At 50.5% G+C, this 13955-nt stretch overlaps 1 protein-coding gene across 6 annotated transcripts; it reads left to right on the top strand.

Annotated features, from left to right (window-relative positions):
• Positions 1-1275: 1275 nt before the first annotated feature.
• On the top strand, positions 1276-13558 carry Mavs (mitochondrial antiviral signaling protein). 6 transcript variants are annotated; one of them, XM_085696300.2, is made up of 7 exons: positions 1276-1366; positions 4687-4834; positions 6156-6333; positions 7350-7519; positions 8435-8573; positions 10773-11263; positions 12002-13558. In XM_085696300.2, the coding sequence occupies exons 2-7, from the start codon at positions 4718-4720 to the stop codon at positions 12431-12433; spliced, it is 1527 nt and encodes a 508-aa protein (XP_085552426.2). In that variant the 5' UTR covers positions 1276-1366; positions 4687-4717; the 3' UTR covers positions 12434-13558. The 6 variants fall into 6 exon arrangements, with proteins under 6 accessions (XP_085552426.2, XP_085552423.2, XP_085552425.2 ...); XM_085696297.2 differs by having other exon boundaries at positions 1278-1366; positions 4654-4834; XM_085696299.2 differs by lacking the exon at positions 1276-1366 and adding an exon at positions 1376-1598.
• The last annotated feature ends 397 nt before the right edge of the window (positions 13559-13955 follow it).

The raw sequence follows: 13955 nt of genomic DNA, 5'->3' as shown, positions 1-13955 counted from the left end.
ATTCTGTTTGGCAGCAGTAGTGATTTCCCATGGAATCCCTCAGACTTCTCTTTAGAATCTGTGCTAGACAGGAAAGTGTACCATTAAGTATGCCATGGATGCAGTTTTCAAAATTTTTCATGTTTTACATTTATGGGGGCATAGACGCCAATACGTTGGTAACTGATTCTCCTTCTCTCAGATTCTCAAGCTTGGCAGCAAGTGCCTCTACCTGCTGAGCCATCTCACCAGCCTTGCTGATACATTTTCACATATGCTCAAGCTGTGCACTCAGCACCCACAGACAAACTATAGGGCATGTCTACCCTTGGGGCGTGCCGCTGTAACAAATGTGACTTCTGTTGAAGGACATTAGTTTTTACTTCTTGTTGAAGCATGTGACTGGAAACAGAAAGCATGCATTATTTTGTCTCTGTTAGCTGAGCACCATTTAGCCACCCCACCCATTCCACTAAGTGAGATCCTACCCCTGTTATGTGCATCAAGAAGCTGTGACCTCTCACTGCTGTGTACTGGTCACAGTCTGCCCATTCATTTTACGGATGCACATTTTAATTGGTTTCATAATTTGCTTAAGAATAAAGACACTAGAACCTTTCCTAGTGGATGTAGTTTTTAAAAAGATTTTAATCTTAGCTTTAACTACCTGGGTAGGTATAGAGTGACTACAGGTGCCAGAGGAGGTCAGAGGTGTCGGGTCACCCTGATGTTGGAGTCAAAAGCGGTTGTAAGGCGCCAGACATGGGTTCATAGCTCAAAGTCTTTTGCTGCATCATATTCCCACGGTCCCTACTCGTGTCGCCTGGCTAGGCACTCACGCCCCTGTGACATTTGTGTGATACCGCACCTTTACGGAGCACTGCGTGCCAGGCACTGGTAACCCTCTCTCCTCCAGCATCTGGCTAAAAAGGAGAGTTGCTTTGCTTGAGGAGGTGGGACGGATCCAAGAACGCCAGTTTTCTGGGCTTCTGGACTTCCCGTGGAAACTGCTCTAGACCAAGCAGGGAGAGAATAATCTGCTCCTTCACGCCTTTGCAGGGAACCAGAACGGCCCCCAAGCAAGGTCTATAGAGCATTAGCAGCTAGACCAGCGGCTCATGAAACTCGGGGCGCATCCAAATGCCTCACGACCTGAATGGCCCTCCCCGGCTCAGGGCCTTCCTGCCCAACCAACAACCTTGCTTCCGACCCATCCTGTCTAGACCCTGCCCAGCCAATGGCAGAGTTTCCGGCCCCACCCCTCCATAGCTCCTCCCCACGCCCTGGCCAATGGCCGCGCGGCTCTCCCAGCGCCGCCCTCTCGATCTGGGAGGGTTCTGTACCGTCGCACGCGGGTCAACCTGTTGATTAGTCTGGTTTCCTCTCGGTAAGTTCGCAGCCCGGGAGTGGGTTGTCAGGGCTCAGTGCTCACCATTGCCCTTCAGGGAGGGAGCCTTGGCCGGAGCCCAGTGTGGCGCGGAGTCCGCAGGAGCGCCCACGGCCTGGGCACGCGGGGTCGGGGAGGCTCCTGACGGGATTATGGGAGAGCGCGTCCCGCCCCACTCGGATTCGGGACCCTGGGAGTTCCTCGAGCCGCATCCGGCACCTTTAGTGAGCAGGTAGGTGGTGCAGAGCGTTTGCCCGGGCTGGACAGGAGGAACCTCGGCGTGCCTCCTGCCTCTCCCTGGCCCTGATGACTCCAGCGAGGCCTGGCTGCGCGCAACGACCTGTGGCAGTCGCGCCAGGGAGTAGGCCTGCCAGCCCGGAGTACGGTCTGATCCCGGGTCTGGACAGTTGTGGGCAGTGACACCTGTTCAAAACAGCCTCCCTGCACTTGGAGACCTGGGCCCCGTCGGGAATCTAGTTTGAGGCCAGGAGACGTGTCCCTCGGGAGTGTGGATATTTCTTTCCGTGACCCGGTCGGAAACTCTGTGGAAGTCAGGTCGGAAGCTTTGCTGTGTCCAAGATACCCTTGCCATCTCCTTTTCTCTGATGGGAAAGAAGTTTGAGGAAAAGGATGAAAACAAAGGAAAGAAAAAAATGTTCTTTGGATACCGTCAAGCTTCCAAAACCTGAAGGGTGTTCGGCCTTGATCTCAGAACTCAGGTGTATGTCAGTGAGGGTGGCATTAATGCCAGCTGTGTCTGAGAGATTTATGCTTCCGAGAACCTAAGAGCTGCATCTTCTCACCCTGTAGACACATCCCCAGGCAGTGACCTTGACATAAAGATGGACTTTGTGACTCTCCTGCTGCTGGGGCCTCTGTGCTCTGTTAGTCCACGGCAAAAGGTCTGGGTTCAAATCCCACAGGGTCAGTATAGTATCACTTCCTTCTTGCTTATGATTGTGTCAGAGGACTAGCTGAAAGAACCGTAGGCTGCTCCTGGTAACATGAACCCTCAAGAGAGAACAAATGTGAGTCTTCTCTGCTTTTGGTGGGACTGCATGCCCCCCATCTGTGCCTTCAGGCTTGTGGCTGGAACTGCTGAAAATTGCTAGTTTGACTTCCTCGTCATATCTTTCTAGGTGATCTGGGGAAGTAGGGGCCAAGATTTTATCAGCCTGTCTGCCCTAGAACTCCTCTCTTCATCTCCCCTGAGGCTCAACAGACCTTAATCTTACCTCCCTGATCTCCTGGCCTTCCATCTGTGGCTCTCCAGAGGAATGTAGCATTTGGTAGTTAGCAGTGCAGGTGATACAGTGAGTCGTGGGTCACTAGGCAGAACTGGTATTTCCTCTCACGTGTGGCCAGGGCCTGCACCTGGAGCTGTCTCCCAGAGGTCCCATACTCAATAAAGAGCACTTGGTTCCCCCTTGCTTCTTCTCTTTTGAACAATACTCTTGGATTCCAGCAACAAGTTGACCTTGTCACAATGGAGCTCTGAAGTGCTGCTGTCTTTCAGTGACTTCCCCCTGACTTCCCTAGTGTAGGAGGTGGCACCTCCCCTGTCCCAGCTTCCAAGAAACAATGTTTCGTTTTTTTTCCCCCCACCTCCTGTGTACACAAAGCACTAGGAATGTAGCTGCCCAGCCCCACTTCTGTGATTGCCATCCTGGCCACACCTATCATCATCATCATCATCATTCCCCCTCCCCCATTGGTCTCTTGACTTGTCACTCTCCTTCCATCCTGGGCTTTCCCCTAGAGAGTTTTGTAATGCAAGTCGAGCTTCTGCTTTCCTGTGATTCCTTCTTTCACTCCAAGTAAAACTCAAAGTCCTTCCCACAACACCTTACCTGCTAGCCTCCTCTTTGACCTTGACTTCCGCCCCTCTTAGCATTCCAAACCACTTCACTCACCTGCTTTCTCTTCAGACACTCCAAGCACTTAGAATCTGGGGTGTTTGAGGAGAAACACACAGCTTAAACGTTCGCATCTGCTTTGCCTTCTGCTCAGAACTCTTTTCACAGTGAAGGACCGCACAGCTTAGATGCTACCAATCAGAGGGCCTTCTTTGAGCACTCAGTGTAAGCAGGGCATTTCCTCCTGGAGTTCTGTCCCATTGTCTCATTTCACTTTCTCCGTAATCAGAATACGTTCTGGACTTGTCATCTGGAGATGTGTTAACTGATCTGTGACCACTTCCACTCCATAGCACACAGGTCGGATGCCTGTGGAGGGCACAGAGACCTTGTCTTCCTTAGCCCTGATGGGGAGGATGCTGCATAAGTAATGCTTGCTTGCATTTAAGGGACTTTAAATGTTTACATTTAGGGCCTGACAGTGGTGGTGCACACCTTTAATCCCAGCACTCAGAAGGCAGAGGCAGGCAGATCTCTGTGAGTTCGAGGCCAGCCTGGTCTACAAGAGCTAGTGCCAGGACAGGCTCCAAAGCTACAGAAAAACCCTATCTCGGGGGGAGGGGAGAGGTGAGGAAGGTTTACATTTAGGGTCAGTGAAATGGCTCAGCTGGTAAAAGTGTTTGCTGTTTTATCCTGATGACCTGAGTTCAAGCCCTGAAACCCAAAATGGAAGGAGAGAATCAACTCAAAAACTGTCCTCTGATTTTCGTATGTGTGCTTGTGACTATGTGCACACATTCACACACCCACCATACACATACAATAGTAAGTGAATAAGAATTTAAAAGTGGCTCATTTAAAAAAATTTTAAGCCTAAGGGGACTGGAGAGAAGGCTCAGTGGTTAAGAACACTGGCTGCTCTTCCAGAGGGTCTGGATTTGAGTCCCAGCACCCAGATTGCATTTCACTACCATTTGTAACTCAGTTCCAGAGGATGGGATGCCGATGCCATCTGCTGGCCTCTGAAGGCATGTGCTGCATAGACGTACATGCAGGCAAAACACCCATGCACATAAAATGTAAATAAATCTTGGGGCTGGAGAGGTGGCTCGGTACTTAGAAGAGTGCACTGCTATTCAGAGGACCAGAGTTCAGATCCCGGCACCCACGTCTGGCAGCTTACGACTTCCTGTCACTCTTGCTCCAGGGGTCCAGTGCCCTCTTCTGGCCTCCCCAGGCCCCTTCCCTTATGCACATATCCATACTCATGCCCACACACATACACATAATTTTTTAAAATTAATAAAGGAAATCTTTTTTAAAAAAGTGAAAGTTTAAAAAAAAAAAAAAGCAAAGATCCTAAAAGCTGAGAAAGATTTGCCTTCTTCCAACCCTCTGCCAACTTGTTGCCCTGTGTGATCTTTCTTCCAGTCCGTCTCTCTCAATCCATCCCGTCCTTCCCAGGGCCGGAGTCCACTCCAGAAGCTGAACAGCCATGACATTTGCCGAAGAGAAGACCTATAAGTATATCCGCGACAACCACAGCAAGTTTTGCTGTGTTGACGTTTTGGAAATCCTGCCTTACCTGTCCTGCCTCACACCCAGTGACCAGGTGAGCCAGGGAAGCCACAGCTGGCCAGTGCTCTGAGCACAGAGCTGTCCCATCCAAGTTCAGCCTCTCCCAGCCCTTCTCCCAGACCAAGGCCTCTGAGGCTGCTGCCTGCCCTGCTTTTCTGACGTTTAGATCGAGTGTGTTAACGGTGGCTTTCCTAACATTGTTCGTTTCCTTTTGTTATTGTGTTGCACTCAGGAACTTGACCCCAGATCGGCAGGTGTCCAGGTTCTGGCTCCCTATTTTTCAGAACCTTCTCTTTGCCTGTCCTTGGAGCTTGGTCCTACTTGGCTCTGATTCGTTCTCTCCTAGGATCTTATCTTGGGATAGAGTCTGGAGTGTCAGTTCTGAGGACTCCACCACGACTTACTACGGGCTCCTGCTCTCACCAGCCAGTGAAGTGGTTTATATTTGGGCTCTTCTCAGATGGCATAGCTGAGCTCCCAGCAGCTGCCTGTGTGCTGTCGGGGTCTCCGGAGTACTGTTGTTTTCTGTGCAGGCTCTCGTGCAGACAGTGTTACAGTGCAGGGCTGGGCACCCCGGAGAGTCTCCTGGCCTCACCCTGCCATCTAGTGTGTAGTAAATATTTCTTGTGGTTTGTCACTTGTTTCTCTCTTCCTCTCTTCCTCCTAATCCTCTACCAAGTTTTCTTCCTCCTCCTCTCCCTTCCTGTCCTCTTTCCTCCTTCCTTTCTCTTTCTTCAAACAAGGTCTTCCTAGATAGCCCAGTCTGGTGCCAAACCCGTAATATCCTACTTCAGCTTCCCCAGTGTCGAGACTAACAAGCTGATTGGTTGTTTTCAAGTGGGGAATCCCAATGAATAATTAAAAAAAAAAAAAAACTACAGCTGCTGTCGTATTTCTACTCTTGCCTGCTTGGCTTCCCATTCTTGATCCCCTCCCTCTTCTTCTCTGCCCCTTTCATCCCATTGTTGCTGGGCCCCTTTTCCTTCTCAACTTACTCACTCTTCCCTTTGCTTTAGGAGCTGCCTGATTCAAGCTTTGCCCCCTTTGCTGCTTTGCTTCTGCTAAGCCTCTGCCTCTTCATGCGTAAAGTAGGGATGATCATAGCGTTTAATGGGACAGTGCCTGCAAACCTAAACATGGCCATTGCCTTTTCCTGGCAGCTGCCTTGATTGTTGATTGTGCTTCCTCATTCCTTACGTGGGCTACCACCCTGACCTTGTCCTGCCTCTCACCCAGTTCCAGGTAGCTGCCTTCGGCTTGTGGCTTTCTTAGTGTTCCCTTAGCAGTAGCTCTCGTCTGAGTGGAGGAAAGACGAGGCTACCCGGCCTGAGTAGGGCGACTGTGCTGTCTTCCAGGATCAACTGAGGGCTTCCTACAAGCAACTAGGGAACCGGGACACACTCTGGGACCTCTTCCATAAGCTCCAGCGTCGGGTTGGCTGGGTAGAGGTCTTCATCCGGGCCCTGAGAATCTGTGAGCTGCCTGGGCTGGCTGAGCAAGTGACTCGGGTGTATCGGAGCTACCTGCCTCCTGGTGAGCATCCTGCCCTTGCCTACTTCCTGGGCCCCATCTCCCTCTTCCTTCACCTTGTATCTCCTGCCTTTGTGTCTCCATCGCTCTCCATCATAGGATATACCTGGGTTTAAGCCAGCTAAGCCACTCACTAGCTGTGTCCCTTTGGCCATATCCCTTAATTTCTTAGTCTGTCACAGTGGGGCTAATGGCCACATTCCTCATGTGTGGCTGCAGTGGATAGACACCCCAGGGTGATGCCTTGAGTGTTAGCTAGGGTTTCATGCCTCCCCTATGCCCGGCACAAGGCACCTGCTGTCAGTTTTGTAGCTCTGATGTTTGCCTCCCTACTTGGTCCTCATTTTCTCTCCTATCTCCTCTCTCTACAATGTAGAGTGCAGAGTCTACACCTAATCGCTCGCCCCACTCTTCATTTCCCTCTCCCTCCCCAAGGTTTCTCTCAGAACATCCTGGTGTCTAAGCCCAATACCCAGCTGCCCAGTTGCTCCTTAATTCCTCTTAATGTCCCTGCCAAGTCATGTGGTGGTGGTGGGGGGGGGGAGGCGGTGTTGGTAGTTGTCCCTGAAGAGAAGATCCAGAAAGAAAAGCCGAGCCAATCTTGAACACACCGTGTTTGCTTTTCTTTCCCTTTTCCTCCCTTTCCAAGTTGGTGTCTTCATTTGTGGAGGTCAGCAGTGCTCTCTCAAATAGAGATGACTGTGGTAGGGTCATAGATGGGCCGTGGCAAGGGTCAGTTGAGGATGACAGCTGTGAGGGAAGCTTGAGACAGAGAGGAGTGACCACTGGCAGTGTGGCTGGGCTCGTGCCCCCCATCTCTCTTGCCACCTTTCCTGTCTTCTCCAGCTGCTCTCCCTCACCCCTCCCCAGTGATGCTTTCACCTCTAATGAATTCATCCCACATCAGGTCAGCTTTTGGAGTTATTTAAGGGAGACGAGACAGCCCAGAGCTTCCAGGTCTCTTCATTACCAGGACACTTGTGATTCTTTCTGGACATTACTATATCTTTGTCCTTTAGGGACTTCACTCCGCTCCCTGGCACCACTGGAGTCACCAGCAATTCCTGCCACAGCTCCAGGACCTTCTGCCTATGCTCCAGGCCACAGCATCCCCGACAATGGCTACCAAGAGAAACCAGGCTACCCCAGGCCTGTCCAGGACACCCAGCCACCAAGGTCTCCAGGAGAGGTAGGTTCTCACAGTCCACTTCAAGCTTGCTGCTTTTTGTTTGTTAGTTAGTTTTTTTGTTTGTTTGTTTTTCAAGACAGGATTTCTCAGTAGCTTTGGATCCTGTCCTGGAACTAGCTCTTGCAGCAGCCTGGCCTCAAACTCACAGAGATCCACCTGCCTCTGCCTCCCGAGTGCTGGGATTAAAGTTGTGCACCACCATAGCCCGGCCTGTTTTTGTTTATTTAAAGATTTTATTTATTTATCATGTATACAGCGTTCTGCCTGCATGTATGCCTGCAAGCCAGAAGAGGGCACCAGATCTCATTATAAATAGATGTGAGCCACCATGTGGTTGCTGGGAATTGAACTCAGGACCTCTGGAGGAGCAGCCAGTGCTCTTAACCAGTGAGCCATCTCTCCAGCCCCCCAGTTTTTGTTTTTCTAAAGCATTTGAGGTCATCCTGGGTGGCTGGATGTAGCTCTCAATTGTTGGAGTTCTTGCCTAGTATACATACAACCCTGAATTCATTTCCAACACCATTTAAACTGGGCATGATGACACATGCCTATACGCTAATGCAAAGGAGAAGCAGGTAGACCAGAAGTTATCTTTAGCTACATAGTAAGTTCAAGGCTAGGGTGAGATACAAAAGACCCTATGTGAAACAAACAAACAAACAAAAACAGTAACAGCAACAACAAAACCAAGTAGGCACTAAGAGCTCAAGACATATTAGGCAAGTATATTACTGATCAGTTACCCCATGGTATGTGAAGGTTACCTATGACCAGAAGCAAGGCAAGGGTTCCCAGGGTCCTGGGAACAGGAGCTGAGGCCTGTAGGAGATGCCCTATAAATATCTGCTGTTCTTTATAAATATTTATCAGCTCTTGGGAGAAGCAATTTCTTTATTACCATTTCCTCTGTTACAGAATTCAGAGCAAGTCCCACAGGCCAGCTTCGGGACTGGTGACTCCTTGATGCCCTCACCTAACCTCCAAGCTCTTAGTCCTCAGCCCTCCAGAGAGCATCATGGTCAAGAACCAGAACGGGGTGGCACGTCTACAGCAAGTATGCATAGAACGTGGTATCACAGGGTCTCTCAGACCTCCCAAGGGAAGGGTGGGGTTACAGTTACCACTTGGCCTTCCTCGGACAGGATGCAGGGTAGGAATAAAGGGTATTCACGTCAGAGAGCATGCGTGCTCGTGTGTGCATGTGTATGTGTGTGCATGCGTGAGTAGAGTAGCAGCAGCTTCAATCACAGTCATTTATTAGCACATGGCTCAGCTGGGTAGGTCTTCTGGTCTTGTTGACTTCCTCCCATGCATTCCCTGACATGACCATATGCTCTGCTGCTGTCCATTGACTGGTGCCTCTCTCATCCTCTAGCATGCAAACCCAACTCGTGCCGTCAGGGCAAGACTCTGGATAAGAGGCAGGGCTGTGAGGCATAGCTCAAAACTGGCCTCATTACTCCTGCTGTGTTTTATGGTCAAAACAATAAGGGCAGCCCAGATTCCGAGAACGGATAAACTGGCACAGTCACACTGGGGAATGTGATTGCTGTGTAGGTGTGTTGTTGCACATTGCTACATGTGATAGAGAGTTAGGGCCATGTCTGCACTCGGGCAAGAGGGCTGAAGATGGGAAGGATAACACAGGACTGGCGGATGAGGGAGCTCTGAACTGCTATGTCAGCTGTGGTGGCTACAATCAGAATGGCTCCCGGAAGCTCATACATCTGAGTACTTAGTCCCTGGCTGGTAGAACCATGTAGAAAGAACTAGGAAGAGGTGGGCTTAGAAGTTTATTTTCTTTTATTTTATTATTACTTTTTTGTTTTGTTTTGTTTTGTTTTTTGTTTTTTTTTTTTTGTTTTTTGAGACAGGGTTTTTCTGTGGCTTTGGAGCCTGTCCTAAAACTAGCTCTTGTAGACCAGGCTGGCCTCAAACCCACAGAGATCCACCTGCTTCTGCCTCCCGAGTGCTGGGATTAAAGGTGTCTACCACTGACTGGCGGGCTTAGAGGTTTCAAAAGCCCATGCCATCCCCAGTTAGCTCTCACTCTCTCTCTCTCCCTCTCTCTCCCTCTCTCCCTCATGCTTGTGGATCACATGTAAGCTCTCAGCTACTGACTGTCCCAACACCATGCCAGCCTGCTACCATGCTCCCCACCGTGATGGTCATGGACTCTAACCCCCTGGAACTATGCGCCCCAAATTAAGTGATTTCTTTTCTAAGTTGTCTTGGTCATGGTGTTGTCACAGCAATAGGAAAGTAACCAAGACCCAAGGAAATCACTGAAGTGTTTCAGCTCCAGATGAGCCGTCAGTCGGATCAGAGCCTGGTGCTCCCCCGGGACTGTGCTCGGTCCACCCTGGCTTTCCAGGCTAGAATGGCTCACCTCTGCTTTCTTGATTCTGTCTGTTTGTCACTGGTGCCTGGTCAGCCCTCAGCACCCTGGAATTGCTGTGTAAACAGTAAAAGGTTGGGGAAAAACATCTTAGTACTCCCGACTTTTTTCATCCCCAAATAGCCCTCAGTCAACCGTTTGTGCTTTGTAATGTCAACTTGTCACAAGACATTTCTCAGGAAATACTGCTGTGAATCATGGGGGCAGAGGGCACTTCGTTTGTAATATGTTTGTGATTCCATGCCAGGAGATTTTGTTAGGTTTAGGGTGAGACAGCAGGCATCACTTCTGATGTTCGTCAGCCTTGACATGTATATCCTGAGAGTTCTGTGCAGAGTCTCATGTCATCAGCTTTATGTATGTTACTACCTGCTACTTCTGGATTCCCCAGATCAGGGTCCGTTCCTGGGACTACTGGGTCTTTATTCCTGGGGCATATGCCTGTTGTTTGAGTGACTGGTGTTAGTAGTTCTATTGGGCTGCCCTGCTGTCCCTTGCCTTGATTCAGGACAGTTCCTGCTGGAAGGTAGTGGGGGACAGCAGTGAGGGGAATGTCTCAGGGAGAAGAGGCAGAAGTGGGGCAGGAGGCAGGTGTCCAGGGTGGAAGGAAAAAATAATAATTTATAGCAAGCATCAAGCTTTTGGGTGTGAATGAAGGTAGAGGCCATTTCATTTTGGTGATAGGACAGACTAGGGCTCAGTGTCTAGGACTGAGGGAAAGAATCTTCCCCATGAGCCGAAATTGGGAGACCAGATGTGGCAGGGACAGTGTAACCAAGGGCCTGGGGGCCCTTCTAGCCCTCAACACAAAACAGTCCTTTGAGTTTGTTTCTGTTTCTGTCTCCCCACCTGTAGGTGTTGACTCCATTCCCACACCGCAGCATGGACCTGTGTCTCCCACTGTCTCCTTCCAGCCCCTTCCACGTACTACCCGTAGGACAAGCCACGTGCTAGGGGCCACGGGATCTGTTCCATCTCCTGATGCCTCCTTGTCTCCCTCTTCCACTGAATTGGCTTATGCAAAGGGAGCTGGTGACCAGGCCAAGGCTGCCACCTGTCTCAGCACTGATGGGGGAGTACTCACCAATTCTATAACTACCAGCTCAGTGCCTTCCTCTACCAAATTGGTATCAACAACTACCGTATCTTCCAAAGTGTCCTCCAAGTTGCCCATCAGTCCAAAGCCCACTGCTGCAATGCCCTCTTCTGTGCTCACCAATACAGCACCATCAAAGTTACCCATCAACTCAGCATATGCTGGCGCAATGCCATCCAAAGTGCCTGCTAGTGTGGCCAAAGCACCTGCCAACATAATGCCACCTAACAGAAGCAGCAACAAAGCCAAGGTGAGTCTTTCTTCCTCCTAATAGTGACTCAGTCCACTTTGCTAAGACAGCTACCCCACCCTCAGACCCTTTTAGTCTTTGTGCTGTCTCTGGTCTGGTTCTTCAAGGTGTTGGGACAAATGGAAATCAGCCTCATCCAGCCCTTACCCCTTGTTTTGCAGGAGGGATGGTAGTCATGAGAACTTCTTAGCATGGACCTTCAGCAGGGTGGGGCATGAGACCACCCACACTGACATGTATAGTAACTTATTTGGGGCTTTGAGCAGTATCACTTTGTACATGAAGTAGTGAGGAATGAACTTGGTGGCTCATGTGCCCTGTTCTTCATTGGACAGTGATCTCAAACATCTGTCTTGGAGCAGCTACTCCAACCCAGTGACCCATATAGCCACTTTCTCCAAGGTTTATCTGAAGGAACCAAGGTCACAAACCTTTGGATCTTGTGGCTGCCTTGTGGCTCTCGGGCCCAAATACTGCAAGATGGGTCACACCCCGGCAAGGGCTCCCTAGCAGTGACACCCGCAGCAGCTCATGGAGTGGGAGAGGGCTGCCCTGGAAGGGTTACTACAGGGTCTTGGTCACTTCCTTCCCAGCTGTGTGTGTGTATCATTGATGTGTTGACTCCCCAAGAGAGGGTGGTTTCAGCTATTATGGGATGCAAGTGCATGCCCTGACCATACAACCTAGTTTGTCTTCCTGTCACCTGAACTCCTTCCAACACTCTCCTTGTGTTTCCAGGAGACCCTAGAGCCTCCAGCAACCACAGTCACCACTAGAGGCAACCAGCCCGGGCCAGATGGCAGTTTCAGGAGCTTGCACTCCACGACTGAGATGAGCAAACCAGGTGTGCTGGTGTCCCGGGTGGAGGAGCCATTCTCAGGCTGCTCTGCGGACCTTGCCATCAGCTCCAGCAGCTCCTTCGGCTCAGGAGCTAGTCGTGGTCCGGAGGAGAATGAATATTCGTCCTTTAGGATCCAGGTGGACGAGAGCCCCAGTGCTGACCTCCTGGAAGGAAGCCCTGGGCCACTGGCCACCCAGAAGCCCCCAGAAGAGAAAGAAGAACTTTGTGTCAGTTCAGTATCCTGGCCTAAGTGGATCGGGGCAACCAGTGCACTCTTGGCCGCATTCCTGGCAGTGATGCTGTACCGTAGTAGGCGCCTGGCCCAGTGAGGCCTCAGCCGTGTGTCACTCACTTGCTCAGTTCCGTCAAGCATGTTCTCTAGGCTCGGGCTGGTGGAGGCTGAGTTAGGGGAACTTAGAGATGGTGATTCCTTCAAGCGCTCCATCCTCTGGGGTAGGGGAGAGACTCTTTCCATCCTAGTTCATGCCATCTTTTGGTCTTTAGGTGTTTGAGGCACTGGGTTAGCTCCACCACTTCTGACCTGGCCACATGACAGTTTAGGATTTCATGCTATGTTCTTCTAGGCAGGTGTCCCCGTCAGCCTCATCCCTCTTGGCCCAAGCCTGAAGATCAGGAGGTGTCACTCTCTGTTGGCAGTGCCCCTCATCCTTTCCAGGTTCCATGAAACACAAGCACAGGTGTATTGGTGAGAGCTCCCACAACATCTTGTGCTTTTCACCAGCAGTCGGGCCTGAGGCCTTGGCACTAGAGCCTGGGAGTAGCAGAGTGACTGGTCTCTAGGGAGCTTTGAATCCCCTCTCTCCCCCTCCACAGGCAGGCTACCCTAAGGGAAGGTCAGGCGGTTCCCTATGGACTCCAAGAAGGCCAGAAGCAGTTGCCAGGCCTGAGGAAGACCCTGGGAGCCTTACCGCCCCCCCTCTTCACTTTCCCCCTCCTGGTCTCCATTCTCTTTGGCTTTCTACACTGGATGATGGAACACCTAGTGGGCGGAGCTTGGCTGGGCTTGGATTTCAGTTCCATTCTTTCTCTGGCATTACCTGATCGATGTTTGGCTTCTCTAGTCTTTTTCCCAGGGTAGACAGTGAGCAGCTCTTGCTTTTGCTGGGCTCTTCTGAGACTGGAGGATGTAGATATTTACATAATGCCTAGCCCAGGGGGTGTGACCACCAAGTACTTACCCTCCTGCCCAGCCTGGTCGAACTAAGGTGAGCCTGAGAGGCAGAGGTCAGGTTTGTAATGGCACAGTCTTTGTCTTTAAGAGGACAGCCTTGGCCTACATAGTGCTTCCGTGTCTCTCTGGCCCTGAGATCTCTGACAAGGTATAAACCTCTGTGCCTTACTTTTCCCATGTGTGAAATGGGGCAAATATGCATACATATGTGCTAATATGTTCTAATTTTATCAAGATAAATTAAAAAAGTTTATCTGTGCAAGTTTTGTGAGTTCTATATTTCTTAGGGGTTGGATACATGTTATCACTTTTAAATGGAAAGGTGCTAGGGCTTTTGACTGCACAGTTAGAGAATAGTGCTACATGTTCTTTCCTCCTCCATGGGCAGGACGTTTAGTTCCATCTACATCAGACATACAACGAAGCTTAGGCTGATTTTGGTAGTGCACACCTTTAATCCCATCTCTCAGGAGGCTGAGGCAGGCAGATCTCTGTGAGTTCGAAGCCAGCCTAGTCTACAGAGCGAGTTCCAGGATAGCCGGGGCTGCACATTGAGACCCTACCTCCAGAGAAAGAAAAGAAATCTGGTAAGACATATTGAGGGTATCCTCATGGGTTCTCTTAAGGTGCCCTTTGCTGGGCAAGGGTTAGGCATGGAG

This window comes from Myodes glareolus, chromosome 10 (assembly GCF_982192425.1).
Source record: "Myodes glareolus chromosome 10, mMyoGla1.1, whole genome shotgun sequence".
NCBI classification, from domain to species: domain Eukaryota; kingdom Metazoa; phylum Chordata; class Mammalia; order Rodentia; family Cricetidae; genus Myodes; species Myodes glareolus.
This window is presented reverse-complemented; position numbering and strand designations above follow the sequence as displayed.

What these genes read in the sequence shown, in the direction of transcription:
- Mavs (XM_085696300.2), top strand. Translation starts at nt 4,718, where the DNA reads ATGACATTTGCCGAAGAGAAGACCTATAAGTATATCCGCGACAACCAC. An exon ending in GCCTCACACCCAGTGACCAG is followed by an intron (nt 4,835 to 6,155) that starts GTGAGCCAGGGA and finishes GCTGTCTTCCAG; the next exon opens with GATCAACTGAGGGCTTCCTA. An exon ending in TCGGAGCTACCTGCCTCCTG is followed by an intron (nt 6,334 to 7,349) that starts GTGAGCATCCTG and finishes TTTGTCCTTTAG; the next exon opens with GGACTTCACTCCGCTCCCTG.